The sequence below is a fragment of the Pelmatolapia mariae genome, linkage group LG16_19 (genome assembly GCF_036321145.2).
Source record: "Pelmatolapia mariae isolate MD_Pm_ZW linkage group LG16_19, Pm_UMD_F_2, whole genome shotgun sequence".
In the NCBI taxonomy this organism is placed as follows: Eukaryota; Metazoa; Chordata; class Actinopteri; order Cichliformes; family Cichlidae; genus Pelmatolapia; species Pelmatolapia mariae.
The window spans coordinates 35,097,646-35,113,995 of record NC_086241.1 but is presented as its reverse complement, the minus strand read 5'-3'; the positions used below and the strand labels follow the sequence as shown (position 1 = coordinate 35,113,995).

The 16,350-nt window shown below is 41.2% G+C and overlaps 1 protein-coding gene across 1 annotated transcript in view; it reads left to right on the top strand.

Moving 5' to 3' along the window:
• fer1l6 (fer-1 like family member 6) overlaps positions 1–16,285 on the top strand; it is a 56,470-nt gene extending 40,185 nt beyond the window's left edge. Inside the window, exons 21-45 of the mRNA XM_063497649.1 lie at positions 371–495; positions 1,558–1,692; positions 1,807–1,956; positions 2,051–2,158; positions 2,260–2,322; positions 2,424–2,522; positions 3,028–3,253; positions 3,963–4,111; positions 4,204–4,323; positions 4,423–4,465; positions 7,059–7,103; positions 7,566–7,657; positions 7,796–7,924; positions 8,017–8,160; positions 10,353–10,480; positions 10,555–10,725; positions 10,961–11,115; positions 11,843–11,985; positions 12,202–12,290; positions 12,377–12,475; positions 12,803–12,923; positions 13,031–13,151; positions 14,504–14,661; positions 14,756–14,856; positions 16,105–16,285. Of these exons, the coding sequence (XP_063353719.1) occupies positions 371–495; positions 1,558–1,692; positions 1,807–1,956; positions 2,051–2,158; positions 2,260–2,322; positions 2,424–2,522; positions 3,028–3,253; positions 3,963–4,111; positions 4,204–4,323; positions 4,423–4,465; positions 7,059–7,103; positions 7,566–7,657; positions 7,796–7,924; positions 8,017–8,160; positions 10,353–10,480; positions 10,555–10,725; positions 10,961–11,115; positions 11,843–11,985; positions 12,202–12,290; positions 12,377–12,475; positions 12,803–12,923; positions 13,031–13,151; positions 14,504–14,661; positions 14,756–14,856; positions 16,105–16,285 (3,095 nt within the window). The remainder of the gene's footprint in view (positions 1–370; positions 496–1,557; positions 1,693–1,806; positions 1,957–2,050; positions 2,159–2,259; positions 2,323–2,423; positions 2,523–3,027; positions 3,254–3,962; positions 4,112–4,203; positions 4,324–4,422; positions 4,466–7,058; positions 7,104–7,565; positions 7,658–7,795; positions 7,925–8,016; positions 8,161–10,352; positions 10,481–10,554; positions 10,726–10,960; positions 11,116–11,842; positions 11,986–12,201; positions 12,291–12,376; positions 12,476–12,802; positions 12,924–13,030; positions 13,152–14,503; positions 14,662–14,755; positions 14,857–16,104) is intronic.
• The last annotated feature ends 65 nt before the right edge of the window (positions 16,286–16,350 follow it).

Sequence of the window (16,350 nt, the reverse complement as noted above, 5' to 3'; positions counted from 1 at the left end):
AGAAGGAGGAGACCCAGGGGGATCGTGCCCCTGAAAGATGTGGTGTGGTTATCACATACACGCACATACACAGATAGAGAGAAAAGAGAGAGCCGAGGGAGAGATGGCAGGAGTACCAGGAGGAATGGAGGATCATGACAACTCAACTGCATTAAATTAAATGTTTCCTTCTGAAAGCAAAACTCGTGTAATACACATGGAAATAATTCAACTACAGCAATTTATGTGTACCCACCATTTAGAGACAAAGTTGACATTGCAGCTCTAGTAAACTCTAACAATAACTTTTTAACAAACTTTCAGTTTTGTTCTGGACCAGGCAGTTCATCCTTAAGGTTTTACATTTCCAGCTGTGTTTGTGTGTCTGCAGAGCAGCATCAGTTCCAGTTGAGGTGCCACATGTATCAGGCTCGTGGTCTGATCGCTGCTGACAACACTGGCTTGTCAGATCCCTTTGCTCGAGTCACCTTTCAGTCACACAGTCAAATCACCAATGTAAGTGAGTGTGTGTGTGTGTGTGTGTGTGTGTGTGTGTGTGTGTGTGTGTGTGTGTGTGTGTGTGTGTGTGTGTGTGTGTGTGTAAAAAAAAGGAACACTTAGAAAACAGATCTCAACTGGGAAAAATAATGTGGTATCTATACTAATATGGACTGGGTAATGTGTTAGTACCAAAAACATGCCACGACCTACAGAGGGCTGATTTCAAAGACCCCAGAAACCAAAGTAATAAAAGGAAATAAAAACGATGCAACAGTTCTGTAAAGGTTCTCATCATGCAGGTCATGGCAATCTAAAGAGCTTGGAAAGAAAAGCGACCAGACTTCTTTAAGTTTCTTGAAGATGTTCACCTCTCATCCGAGAAGCTTCTTCAGTTCTAAGAGCAATTGGTAGAGCGTCCCAGATTTGGCACCATGAAGCCCAAGAGGCATTTGCTGTTTGCCCTCAGAACTGAAGAAGCATCTAGAAACTGATTAAAAAGTATTCCTTTAATATTTTTGAGCAGTATATTTTGTCTGTTTCTAACATGTGTTTCCATTTGTGGAAAGATGATAATTAGGTAATAGATGATAACGTGGTTCATTATAATATGTCCAGATGGTGGTCAGAAGGTTAAAATTTCAATATGGACACACAGTGCTTTACAGATGTGTATGGGACTATGTAGCCTCAGCTGTGACTACAAGTAATATAATAGATATAATCCCTACCTAAACACTCTTGCAGACCATAAATACTCCTTCATGGCAGCAGTATGTCCTGATTGGCTTCTTTCGGTAGGTTAATGTGCCCTGCCATATTATAAATGTCAAATCCAAGTACCCCAGTCTGACTCAACATTTGAAGATATGCTGGAAAAGCAATTCTGTTTCATGAAGGCTCCAACTTGGACCTTCCCGGACTTCCAGAATTTGCTGCTAAGATCTTAGGGTGTCTGATAATACGGAATACTTTTAGGGGTCTTTTGTAGTATGTCACTTGATGATCTAGAGATGCTTTCGTTTGCTTTCAAGCTGGTTTTGTCCAAGTCTGATTTGCTTGGTGATACTGTGTTGTCAGATTATCAGTCAGACTCTCAGTCCTACATGGAATCAGTGTTTGCCAATGAGCCATCTGCTGCTGAGTGGAGATCTGCAGTATATCCAGCGAGAGCCACCACATGTCCTCATAGAGGTGTACGATGATGACGCACTGGTAATCCCTAATTCAAATAAATGATTCAATCAAGTTATTTGAACTATTATTTTTAGCTATGTTCCTGCTTGACTCTCCCCTCTCTGAGCTCACTCTGCCCGCTGGTGTGCGCAGGGAAAGGCTGAGTATCTGGGTGCCACAGTGGCAGTGCCTGAGGTCTGTCTATCCTCTGCTCCCTACACACCTCCAACTCTCCAGTACAATGCTCTGCACTGTGGTAGCCAGCCAGGGGGAGAATTGCTGGCTGCATTTGAATTGCTGCAGGTCAGTCAGAGTCTTTTAAATAACCATACATGCTCCAATATAATATTGCATGAGTGACTCCTGACTGAAATCTTATCTTATTATGATTGTGTAGATCTCAAATTCTGAAGAGCAGAGTCTGCCAGACTTAGAGGAACAAGATGGAGGCATCTACACAGTTCCTGCATATATCAGGCCTGTCCTCAGCACCTACAGACTAGAGGTTTGAGTACACGAATGTGTGCACGTGTCTGGATTTGAGACTAGTAACCCTCACCACTCCCCCCCAAAATAAATATATAAAAACTGTATTTTTTTCAATAGGTATTATTCTGGGGTCTGAGGGAACTGAAGAAAGTCCAACTTCTGTCTGTGGATAGGCCACAGGTACAAACACAATCTTTACAATGTATCTGTGTTCTCTCTAGGACCTGATATGCTGGTGTCCAGGATCACAATATGCTTACTTAATATCTGTCTTTCTCTAGGTCATTATAGAGTGTGCTGGTAAAACGTTACGCTCTTCTGTTATTCAGAAGTACAAGTCCAACCCAAACTTCACCACACTTGTTGATGCCATAGAGCTGGTAAGACAAACAGATTTCTAACATTTTAAAACTGGAGCCCAGCCAATACTCAGGGCTGGTACTGATTTTCAGGACAGTGACCGATTTTTCGTAATTTTGTATCAATGATTTTCAAATAATCAAGATGTGATTGAAGTTCAGACTTTCAGTATTATTCAGTAAACTATTTAGGAATTAGATCCATTTTAAACAGTACAGTGTAGTGTACAGAAGAAATATACAAATATACAAATCTGTTGATATACAGAAGAAACCTCAAATCTCAAAACCCTGGAGCCAGAGACCACGACAGGACTGCTTGGGTTTTCTCTCTATTGTTGAAGGGTATTTACCAATATAAAGTGCTTTGAGGTGACAGGCGGTGTGACTTGGTGGTCTATAAATTGAACTGAATCAGCTGTGATGAGGAAATACTGACCTATTTCTGCATTTACTGAATTTGTGAAAAAACCAACCCTGGAACTGTGTACAACTTAAAAACCTATACTCTGTTACTGTTCTGTAGGAGTTACCAGAAAATGAACATCTCCATCCTCCGCTCAGTATCACGGTTGTTGACTGGCGTGCTTTTGGTCGCAGCACGCTTGTTGGGAACCACATCATCAACAACCTCAAAGCTTTCAAACCAATTTCACTTCCAGCCCTTCCTGCACCCGTACAGACACACAAACCACCCAAAGACATCAGCACCCCTGGACCTACCATGACATTAGAGCGACACAGTGCTGAGGGTAATGCTAGTGTGTGTACTTGTTCATTGCATAATTATTTATTCCTCTACCCCCCCCCCCCCCCTTTTGCACATGTCGAGGAGCGTGTCAGGATACATTTCACTGTGTGTTATACTTGTATAACTATGCATGTGACAAATAAAGAACCTTGAACCTTGAACCTTGAACCTATTTGTTACGACATGCATATTATATCAACTAGCTATGATCCATATGCATTATGGAGAACAATGGCAGTCTTGCAGAGGATGGTATTTTGTTGAGACTGTGGAAAAGATCACCTGACAAAAAAGTACTTAAAAGAATATAAATGAACCACAAAATGACTACAAAGAGGTAAAAACCCAACAACAATGGCATTGCAATTATTTTCACTGATGGCTGTAGAGGGTCAAAAGCAGCCACTACATTTTCCTGTAGAACTGACCATCTTGTACAAAGCACGCATAAGGACTCAAAGTGCTGGATTAACAACTTGCTTGGAATAATTATTTCATTCATATTTAATTAAAGGACAATTAAAGACTGTGGTTCACGTCATAGAAATACCCTTTTTGGTCAACCTAGACAGACTGAATTACCTGATGTGTCAATGTGCCGTTTGTCCTTTTCCCTCTTACATATTCCTTCCACAAAGATTTTCTTTTGAGGATATTTTCAATAGTAGGTTCACATGACAGCATCCTAAAAGCTGCCTCTTGTCCACCAGGACGGTCACAGGATTCTCCAGAGACTAGTTCGGCTGTAGCAGTGGCTAACCAAGATTTCCGGATCACTGTAGAGCATGAACCCCTACCACCCGCTCCACCACCTGCTCCACCCATTCCTAAGCAAGAAGCCAGGAAGAAAAAGTTGAATGTTAGTTCACACAATAAAAAATCTTTCTGTCAGTCACATAAAATGCTCTCTATACATTTTTCAAATGTGTATATATGTTTTAAATCCAGGAGAGCAGGGCAAAGTCCACTCGTAGTCGTTCCACCAAACGCAGGAAGCGGACTATCGCAGATGAATCAGCTGAGAGTGTCATCGACTGGTGGTCCAAATACTACGCCTCAGTAGAGAGAGAGGTATCTAAGATTGCTGGGCTGTTGTGTAAAAAGATCAAACAATTATTTAAGTAATTTTAAAATGTGATGTGAACATATGCTTCCCTGATTATGTTCCAGATCAAACAACGGGACAACTCTCCATTTTCCGAGGTCTCCAAAGGTACATATGATCAGTGCTTTTTGAGCAGCTGCTTGTGTTTTGTTCAGGGTCAAGGGTCAGTATTAGAGGACTGGCTCCCTATTTTGCAAGGTGTGAGTGACACAGTTTCCAAAACTTTGGAAAATTGAAAAATCTGACATCGTCAAATTGGGTAAAAACTCAATCTTATAAGATACCTCTCCTCTCTCCCAGTTTAGATTCAGGATAATGGTATCCAGATTTTGCATAAAACCTTTGTTTTTGATAAAGCTTATAGTTGGGGTCTGATCACTCTTTTCACTTTGCACATGTTTACAGACAACTTCTGGACGTTTACATCGATATTAGTAATTATTAAACTGTCTCTCTCCCATAGTGTGCCTTTTGTCCTGTCTCCCTCTGCTGTCTTCTCTTTCCCCTCATCCCAACCGGCCGCAGAACAGAGCTGCCCCTCCCAAAGTTCTATCAGTGCTTCCTTCCTGTTGAAAAGGAGTTTTTCCACCCCATTGTTGCTAAGTACTTGCTCATAGTGGATGGTCTGAGTGTTCAGGTTTTCTCTGGAATATTGTAGGATCTTTACCCTACAATAGACGAGGAACAATTTCAGAAATGTGCCTTGTGTGAACTGAATAATGTGCAGAAAATAGCCTCTAACCACTCTCAGAGCCATTCTTCTTGTGATTTGATTGTGAGAAAAAAGTATTTTTGACCCACCATCTTAAGTGTCTGGACCAATGACTATATAAAAAATGAGAACACAGCTCCATTTCCTCCCACAAAATTGAAGCCAACATTTTCAGTTTATAGGTGCTACCATGTTGCATTTTTGGAGCCGGAGTCTGCACAGTGGTGACTTGAGGTGGAGTCGTGGAACTCTTTATGTAGCCTGGTTACTCCATTTCCAGTTTAATCTCAATTTAAATTTGTATACCTCAAAAATCCTAAAAGTTCTAACAAAATATGACTATCAAGAAGACCATTATAGCAAATGGTCCACTTGGGAAAATAAATCTGTTGGGCATTTTTTGACCTTCAGACAACAATTCTGATACATTTCCGGACAGGAGAGGGGGAAAAAAACCCAGCAGCTGTGCAGGCGAGGAACCAGACCACGTGAGAAGGTTTGCCAACACTTCTGTTTGACGTTATGCCTAGTCCAGCAGTTTCTCCAGCTCCCTGCACCTGCTCCACCACCAGCTGTGCCTCCATCATGCCAAGACCAAACGCTCAGCAGTTAGTGAGCATTTTGACATGATATCTCCCAGTAATAACTTACATCTTCTCAAATCAATCTCAGAGAGGAGGGTTAGGCTCTTGTCTTTACCAGGTTTAGGTAACAGAGTAATGATACCTTGTTTCGTGGTTGACATCAAATTAATATTTTCTATACTTTCATTTAGAGCATTAAATAGTAGTTTTTTAATGTCCTGAATTTATTTTTATTTTTTTAATTTGAGGTTAAACAAATGAAACTCATTGAATCACTGAGATCTGTTGACTGTTAATGAACCCATATATAATGCAAAAGTGCACCTTCGTCTTCATCTTTGTTGTTTCCTGTATCTGAGACCACAGAGCTTCTCTGACTTGTTTATCTGCCATGGTAAGATCTTCCAAAAACCAAACTCAGGATTCCTAACACTTCCAAATCTTCACCCCTGTATTGTTGACAAACTGGATGGTGATCTGACAGGTTTCTTTTCTCCTCTTTCTTCCCAACTCGGTGTCCACTACCGTCTTGAAGCAGTATGTGCTACAGTCGGTCTGTGGGCCACTCTTGTTCATAATGTTGTTGGTCCGTGAGCCAGCCATCATGAACAGAGGGAAGTTATACCATACTAAGAGCTGAAGTGAAACAAAATGTTAAAAACAATGAAAAGTGTGAACTGCAGCTAAGCTGCTGACACTGCTGTAAGACAGTCAGGCCATCAGAAATACTTGACATGACAATAAAAGTTTTGACTTTTTAACTGTTTTAAAAGTTTTGACTGATTTGAAGCTGTGTGCCTTTTTAAAAATAGTTGCGATAAAACCAATAGCAAAAATCATTAAAACTGGAGCAGCCAGGCAATGTGCAGGGGTTGTGTTTGCAGTTACGTCTGGTGGGTGGGAGTTCAACACAGCAACTCCACCTCAAGTCACTAGTGGACAGACTCTAGCAACACGGTAGGCCCCATAAACTGAGCCTAGCACACCTAGCATGACAACTGGAATTTATCAATCACATTTACATATACTACAGTTCCTCACACTGTTCAAATTATAATGGAAAACTTTGTTGGATGATCATTTTCACATAATCCAACAGTCTTCCTGCCTGTGGTTCAGGGGCAGAAGCTCATCTTTGTATCAGCATTAGCTAAATTCTCCCAGCATCTGAGAACTGTTCACATTCCAGCTTAAGCCACGAGACAGGGATCGTTTTGTGATACTTTATAATAACATAAAAAGAGAAAAATAAATGATAATGTGTCAAAAACTTGGTGTCAAAGTATTGTTTTCTGCGATAACCTAAAAATCATGAAATTGGGAAATATCAATTGGTACGCACTGGTTTTAGAAATAATCACCCCTTTTTTCCCCACTGACCCACACACACTGTTGTGCATTGCAGCTTTGTCGTACCACAGCTTGCTCAGCGATGGATTAGAATCTTTGGGTAAGGATTAAGATCTGCAAAAAAAGAGACAAAAAGATTTGAAAAAAGATACAACGCCGTGTCATTGAGGGTCATTTTTACTTTCTGGGAGTTGAGGTTCTGGGAACTGTCTGGTTTTGGTGCTACGATCCTGCAGACAGGTTTTAGCAGCTCTGTTTTGGCTAGTTTATGATGTTACTGGATGTGGTCCTCTCACTGCATGATCTGATTGGTATGACTGGATATTTAAGATGGCAGCATTTGAAAGATGTGACAAGTTCTTCTGAAAATCCCTGCAAGAGAATGACTGCAAATGTCGTTAAATAACAGACAACTTTTGAACTGTTGCTTCTGGTGAATAGGACAGTTCTGAGCTCAGGGCATGGCACTTCTTAACTAAACTCGGTGGCTCACTTTGTTACCTGCTGTTAAATACTGTAGTCACATTTTCAATATGATTATATGCCTTGTCTGTTTCATCAGTCAGCAGCCAGTCTGATGGAGATAAGAAGAAGAGGCAACATAAAGGAAAGGGAACAAGCGTCAGTCCCCATACCAAATTAGCTACACTCAAGGTAATTTTTTTCAGAGATGATACAATTCTTGTACAGGTTTACCAGGCCCTGTTATGCGTTTACTATCCAACCAAAGAATAAAAGGGGTACCATATGCTAGAAAGAAAAGCTTGAGTTACTCTGATCTTGGCTCTGCAGCTGTACAACAAGGAGTTGGAGTCAGAGTTTGGGTCCTTTGATGACTGGGTGAAAACATATGAGTTGTTCCGAGGGAAAGCCAGTGAGGAAGAGGGATCAAATGAGGAGAGGTTTGTTGGAAAATTTAAGGTGAGATACTAAGTAATGTTCTTTGTGGGTACTACTTTGGTACTGCTTAACAACTAGCATATCTACACATAAATCTTCATGCTGTCTCTTAGGGTCGATTCTGCCTCTATAAGCTCGCTGAGGAGGAGAAGGAGGAGGACTGGGATGAAGCAATAGACACTGGGAGCTTCAGAGTCAACAGAGGAATCCCTCCCAACAGCCCAGTCCAAGTTCTCATACGGGTTTACATTGTCTGTGTGAGTCCTGCTCACATGGGAATTTTCTGCTGAGTCCTCTTTGGAATGTTTTACTTGAAAGTTGTAGAAAAGTTTTCCATTGTACTGAGAAACAAAAAGAGCAGCATTTAGTGAGACTGACGTGATACAGTAGTTAGTACATCGCCTAACGTTAGAGGTTTAAACTGGTCTAGGTCCTTTCTGTGTGGACCTGATTGAAAGCACTTCCTGAATGTGTAGTTACGTCTGCCTTCGCTCTCAAAGTGCTTCTGCAGACTTAATTATGTCAAAAGTCGCATGCAAGAAAAAACATAATGACAAGCAAATTATTATTATTATTGGTCAAGTTACTTAAAAATAGTAATTAGTTACTAATTACTGATAACTTCTCCAAAAAGTATTCCCATTACTTTACTGATAACTCATTTTCAAAGTAACTTAGTTACTTTTAAAAAATATGTTACACAACCTGACTACGTAATATAGCAACAGACCTTTCAGCCCAATTCTATTTTTTCTGCATAATCCATCATTCATCCATCATACTGGAGCTGCTAACATAAAGTAGTGTGAGAATGTGAGGGCTGTACCGGTGCGAAAAACAACCTGCTTTGGATTCCTGGATTCAAAGGGAGTATTTTCCAGGTCTGTTTCTGTTGCATTGCTTTTCAACAGACAACGAAGATGGCACAGAGACATTCAGTCACACATGCTCAAGTCCATATCTGACGACCTGTCCGCTCATGTTTTGGAGATTATCATCATTTTATCAGTTTGTGGCTGCCTTAACAGGTGTGCCAAGAAAACGTAGCCAGCTGTTTGATTTGATCATCTGTTTGCACTCTTTCAAATAGATGCAAGTAAAACACAGCAAAAAATAAATCAAATCAGACATTCAGCAGCTCTTACATCTATTGTCACCTGTTTAGCAGATTTGAAGTTTAATTTTTCTCTGTAGAAAGACGTTTTCTTCCCACGCAGAGTGAACAGCAGACGCTAATGTTTGTGTCACTTTTTACAGAATCAAACTCAAAGTAATGTGATTACTTCCAATCTTAAAACGCTGCATGGTCGTACTCTCTCCTGCACTCCATATTATCCATTGTTGATCTGCACACGTCTGTTACCACGCACGTCGCACGCTCGTACCTCATTGTCATCAGACTCTCGCGGTTTAGTAACGCAGTAACGCAGCATGCTTACAGGAAAGTAACAGTAATCTAATTACTTTTTTGCAGTAGTAATCCCTTACTTTACTCGTTACCTGAAAAAAGTAATCAGACTGCCCATCTCTGATTGCCACACAATTAAATTCCCCTGAGGTAAATTTAACAACCTGGAGAACTCAGCAGCCTGAGTTTTCAAAGAAGCCACCACACATGTGAGTGCCTGCTGTGCGAGCGATGCCGGAGATTCAGGCTCTCACATCAGCTCTGTTCTCAAAGCTTCATTTTTCAAACAAATGCAGTTTAAAACAGCGCCTATGTTACTCCCGCAGCCTAACTCCATTTAACACTGAACCTGTCCATCACAGAGCCTGTGGTGTCACTGTTTTGAAAGTGACCAATCACATTAGGACCTCTATTCCTTTAGGCTCATTGACTAGCTGCACCACTCTGTGATGAAAACTGGTATTACACAAAAGTACCTTCGTTAAAACTGTCACCACATTTGCTAAACCCATCTGGTCTCATATTCAGAGGCCAAATAGCATTCAGCACCAAGTTCATTAAAAGCTGTAGCAAAGCACCTAATTACATTTCAAACTGCAGCTTTTCGTAAGCAACCAGTACTTTAATATAGGCTGTCCTTACAGCCCAAACAAGCACTGCAACACTTGACAACCACAAAAGCCCGACTGTGAACACCACAGCGAGGGCGGGAGGATCTCTCTCACAGTCTTCCTCAAGATTTACACTCAGACAAAAGGTCAATCCCTGATTCCCAGTCCCCCGTTACCTAAAGGAGGACTGTACTCTCCCCTTCCTGTGCATGAACATCTCTTACACTTGCCTGTTGATGATGCTTTGGTGACCTCTAAAAGGAGCAGCTGAAATAATAAGAATAAGCAGCAGACATCTTGAACTATAGCATATTTTATAATGGAAGTTTTTAAAAAAAAATTAACATAATAATTTACAAATAGTGCCCTTAATAGTACTACTTTTAGTACTTGTTTGTGAGTTCTTTTATGATACCCCTTCTCTTTCCAGGCCTCTAACCTGCACCCAGCCGACCCGGATGGGAAGGCGGACCCTTACATTGTTCTACGACTTGGCAAAAATGAAATCAAAGACAGAGACAACTACATTCCTAAACAGCTAAACCCTGTTTTTGGAAGGTAAATAACTGGTAAAACTTCTCAGGAATTGTCTCACATTTTAAATATGACTTCTTCTATTCTCCTTCTTCCAGATCTTTTGAGATGCAGGCAACACTTCCTCAGGAGTCTCTGCTGTCAGTGTTCATCTATGACCACGACCTGGTGGGAGGGGACGATCTGATTGGAGAGACCCGCATTGACCTTGAGAACCGATATTACAGCAAACACAGAGGCACCTGTGGACTCCCTGCTGAGTATAGTCTGTAAGCCTGGACGTTTGAACTCTTTCAGATCAAAGTCCAAGTTATTTATTCCATTTGGTCACTTCAATAAATTACCATCCTACCTCATAGTTACATTACTTTTTTTCTATTACATTAAACTACCAAATTCAACTAAAGGAGCAGAAATTCCAGGCATTTATATCCATCTACAACTCTGCATTCAATGAATCCATCGCACTGAAGTATTTACTGTTCCTTCCTTGTTGTCTGTCAGTGAGGGTTACAATGCCTGGAGAGACTGTTTGAAGCCATCAGAGCTGTTGGCAAAGATGTGCAGAGAGAGCGGTTTGGACGGTCCTCACTTCAGTCCAGGACGCATCATTGTGTCAGATAAAGTTTTCACTGGCAAAACGCTCTTCATGCATGAAGGTAGATATAGGACATTCTAGATCAGCTGCATGATTATTTTTTTAACTTAACATTTAGAAACAGTATTCAGACATTTACTGCATGAGTCCATGTGATACCTTTTAATCAGGTGCAATTCCATCTTTGTAGTCTAAAGCAGCGGTCCCCAACCTTTTTTGCGCCACGGACCGCTTTATGCCCGACAATATTTTCACGGACCGGCCTTTAAGGTGTCGCGGATAAATACAACAAAATAAAACTAGTACCCGTACCGAAAAAAAGAAGATTTATTCATAACACACGTGAAAAGACCCAGGAAAACCGAGTTAACGATAAAAACGATAACAAAATAACGCTAAAAACCGATAAAAACCCTGAAAACCATACATTTCACACCCGAGCCTCAACTCTCGCGGCCCGGTACCAAACGACTCACGGACCGGTACCGGTCCGAGGCCCGGGGGTTGGGGACCGCTGGTCTAAAGCACTTGTCTGTCAGTATGAGTAGGAAAAGCACTATATAAAATGTAAGTGCAATACAATGTGAGTACAGTTGCATAAGTAATAAATATCCCCATCAGTAGCTGTAGATGTCATTTCAGTTTTAGAGAGAACACCAACAATCAGACGATCCCTATGATCCAACACTTGGTCACTGTGGGGAAAGACAGTATAGATCAAGAAAATATGCTGGAGCTAGAAAATGTATATAGGAGTCTGATTTGTCATTGTCTTGTGTATCTCTCAGACGAGCCAGTGGAGTCCTATGAACACTTGTCACTGAAGATCCTACACCGCTGGGCTGAGATCCCAGGTGTAGGATGCACACTGGTACCAGAGCACATTGAGACCAGAACTCTGTTTAATAAGGCCCGGCCTGGAATGGACCAGGTATGTTTGAGTTTAGTATCCTGGTAAAAATAATCGTTATTCATGCATTTACAACCTTTAAGCTTTCTGGGTTTTCTGGGTCTTGCCCAAATGTCTAATTAAAATGCTTATTTTAATATGGTAAAGTAAATTTATTGGGCTGTACTTCATTTCACACCAATTGTATGAAAAGTTTTCTTTCATTAACTGCCTACATTTGTGTGCATGTACGTGTAGGGTCAGGTCCAGATGTGGGTAGACATGTTTCCAATGGACCTGCCACATCCAGGACCTCCAGTGGACATTTCACCTCGAAAACCAAAAGGGTGAGACTTACCAAAAACGTAATAAAACAATGTCTGTCAACGTTGTTTTGGAATGCGGTCATTCAAACTCAGATGTGTTTGTTCAGATACGAGCTGCGTATTATCATCTGGAACACAGAGGATGTCATTTTGGAGGACAGCCACTTCCTCACGGGTCAACAGTTCAGTGATATTTACATCAAGGGGTAAAAAAAAATCTATTTGTTCCTGGTATTTTTTGGCATAATAAATATTTTGGAAACTTTGGAAATAATAATTCCAAAACTAAAGTGACGTTTGCTCTCTGTTGTGTAAGCTTGGCTGATTCCTGATTGAACGACACATTGAATATACTGAATATATCTCTGTTAGCAAGTTAACGTGGATCGCCCCGTGTGAGGGCTGCACGGTGTCAACACGTTAGCGCCTTGCAGCCCCCAAAGCTAAACTAGCTAGCTAAACCTTTATATAAAAAAGCACTGCTAGAAAATCACTCACCTTACCAAATCTACTGTTATTCTCTTTGTCTGTAGCTGGCTGAAAGGTTTAGAAGATGACCGACAAGAAACTGATGTGCATTACAACTCTCTGACTGGAGAAGGAAACTTCAACTGGCGCTTCGTGTTCCCCTTCAGCTACCTGCCTGCTGAAAAGGTACTCATATTTGTGTGATCTTTGGTCCTAGGAGCTTTGGCTCCAAGCCTGATGTAGATAAAATAGCTGCTACAGAATCACATCGTTACCAACTTTACCTCTCACAGGTAGTGGTGGTGAGGAAAAGAGAGAGTATTTTCTCTCTAGATAAAACAGAGCAGAAGATTCCTGCTATCCTCATTCTGCAGGTCTGGGACTTTGAGACACTCTCCTCTGACGACTTTCTAGGTGGGTATGCATAAGTGCCTATTAACATGGAGAGGCAATTATACACACATATTTCACTGATGAACATAAAATACTGAGGTGATACAGTGGTTAGCACTGTTGTGTCACAAAAAAGGTCCTGAGTTTGACTTCACTATGCTAAATGGACTGGTTATTAGACAGATAAGAGAGAAGAAGACAAGAGAGAAGAGCCTGCATTAAGGCTCAAGGCCGCGAAAAGGCTGAAAATTGCGAGACTCCCTGTGGTCGTCACAAAGCACCTCCCACACAGTGGACTCCAAACAATCTTCTAGAACCTCCTCGCTCTCCTCCGACCGTCTCTGCACTGTGCGGGTGGCTGGTGGCTCCCTGTGTACTAAGGGCTCAGGAACAAGGTGCACCAGGTTGTGATCAGATCTTTCCAGGGGTGGGAGAGGTGATAAACTGTATGCCTCATTTGCGTTGGCATACAGTAAGTCCAATGTTTTATTGTCTCTGGTGGGCCTTGTCACATACTGGGTGAAGGTGGGCAGTGTTGAGTCCAGTGATGCATGAATATAGTCCCCAGATGTTCAAAAAGGGCTCTCACAGATTGCGTTTGCAGTCTGCTGACCACAGTCATAGGCTGCCTCCACACTGGCCGACTGGGGGGGGGGGGGCTATACTACGCTGGTATCACGATAACATGCGAGAATTCCCGGGGCAGGTAGCACGGACGCATTTTAACTGCTAACAGCTCAGTGTCTCTGCTGCAGAGCTGTTCTTTCACAGTGATGTGCCCTGATGCACCTTTAGTTCACAATCACTGAAGAATAGAAAGTGTTACTGCATTGTGTTCAGGATAATGCTGCTATAATGGCATTAAATACAGGGACATATTGCCAATTTGAACGTATAAGGAGCATGCTTGAATCATTCCTGTGGAGGACAGGAAACAGCAGAAATTCAGGAAGACTACTCCTGCTAACTATTAACAATGCTAATACCCCCAAAACCCAAAGATGGTGCTAAATGTTTAAAGCACTGAAAGCAGAAGAAACATGAAGACATAGAAAAGGAAATACCATTCAAAATATTGAGCAGGTATGACAAACCTTCTAAGACAATCTTTAATGGCAAAAAGTATTAGAAGTCGCACTGGAGAGTCAGGACGAATAATCGAGATAAAATGTGCATGACTTGAACGAAGGCAAAAACAACTTGACAAAAGAGATTCAGATGGCAAAGCAGAGGAAGCAGCTGATTTTTAATGGATGAGGAGCCTGGAAGTGTGGGTTTTCAAACTGATAACCTAACACTCCACACTACCATAAAATCTGGTGTTGGCTGCAAAAAAAACATGGCAGTGTACCTGACTGACTGTGTGTCTGCAGGCACACTAGAATTAGACCTCCATGGATTTACTCGGGGAGCTAAAACAGCCAAGTCGTGTAAGGCGGACATGCTGACAGATGGGACTGAGAGAATCTCCATCTTTCAGCAGAAGAGAGCACGAGGCTGGTGGCCCTTCACAAAGTCAGGAGAGTTGACCGTAAGTACACAGTAACACACACATGCAGTGTATAAACAAATATAAAAATAAAGTCAGGCAAATACAGATCATCAAATAATCGATCTTCCTCCAGGGGAAAGTGGAAGCAGAGTTCCATCTTGTGACAGCTGAGGAGTCGGAGAAAAATCCTGTTGGCCGTGCCCGCAAGGAGCCAGAGCCACTACCAAAACCAAAGTAAACATAACCACACAAGGCTCTGTTTATCTGTCAGAATAAAATCTAATTTATGTACGAAAAATGTGTCAAAGGAATACAGGGACATTTCTGTAAATCTGAGGTATATTTACATATATATTTCCATTCCACCTCATTTCATTTCTGTATTTTATGTATATACGTTTAGATTAGTTATTTATAGTTGGTTTACACAGCTTTGTGTATGTATGTGTATGCATGTGTAATGTATATATAGACACGCGTGTGTGTGTGTGTGTGTGTGTGTGTGTGTGTGTGATTTACATTGCTGTGCTTGAGAGCCACCATCTACCGGAACCAAATTCCTTGTATTTGTCTGCACATATACTTGGCCAATAAACACGATTCTGATTCTGATTCTGATATTTACACATTTTCAATAACAATATTTGGGTAGCCTGGGGATCCTTACTGGATACAGAGACCCTGGTCAAGAGTCCCTCCAACCTGAAGTGGAGCTATATCTATCTGTTCATCAATGCACACACAGATATAGAGAGAAAAAATGGCCTGTTCCCAAAGATCAATCCAGATGTAATCTCATTTACAAGAGAACAATAACACACGGGCAGACCCACCCACACCAGAGACTGCACAATACTAGATCCACATTTTACTAATTTACTTTTTGGTGCAGTTGAGGATATCATATTACTTTCTCTTATGTATTCTATTCTTTTCTATTCTATACTTTTTGATGCTCAAGTCATTTATCTTTTTAGTAATTTTTGCTTGGGTTTGTTTGTTTTTTTATTGTCTGGGAGCAGACACAATGAGGCTGTTATGGTGGGAGAGAAGCTGCAGAGAGGTGTGTAAGAGTGCAACTCTGGTTTCTGGTCCAAATGGATAGTCATGATTTCAGGGGTTCACAGTTTGGTTTCTATAAATGAGAGCTGCTCCATCCAAAGTTTTAGTCTTATTACTCATATACTTTAATTTTCAGACACAGGAGATTGACTGGTTTAATGTGCCAGAATAAAATCCCTCTTTCACTTGAGCTGTTCCATTTAACCTCAGTATTTAATATGAAAATGCTGTCAGTTTATAATACACATCATCTGGATGCACTAGGACTCCGTTATGATTTCTGGAATCACGTTTTTAATGTCGCAACATTAGACACTTTCCCAGGTGACCCATTCAGGGTTGCAAAAGCATCATCTCAGCCTGTAAGAATCTGTAATGAACTAAACCAGTTCATTTGCTTTTCTCCTCTCTTTTCCGCAGTCGTCCAGACACCTCCTTCTCGTGGTTTGTTAACCCTTTCAAATGTTTCTTTCACTTGGTGTGGCGAAGCTACAAGAAGTACATCATCATCGGCATCATTCTGCTGATCACAGCGCTGTTCCTTGCCCTGCTCTTCTACACACTACCTGGAGCCATCTCCAACAAGATTATCAGCGGCTAAATGGATAAACTATGTATGTGTATACTGCAGCTCTAAACAGCTATTCCAAATGATCAAATGCTTTT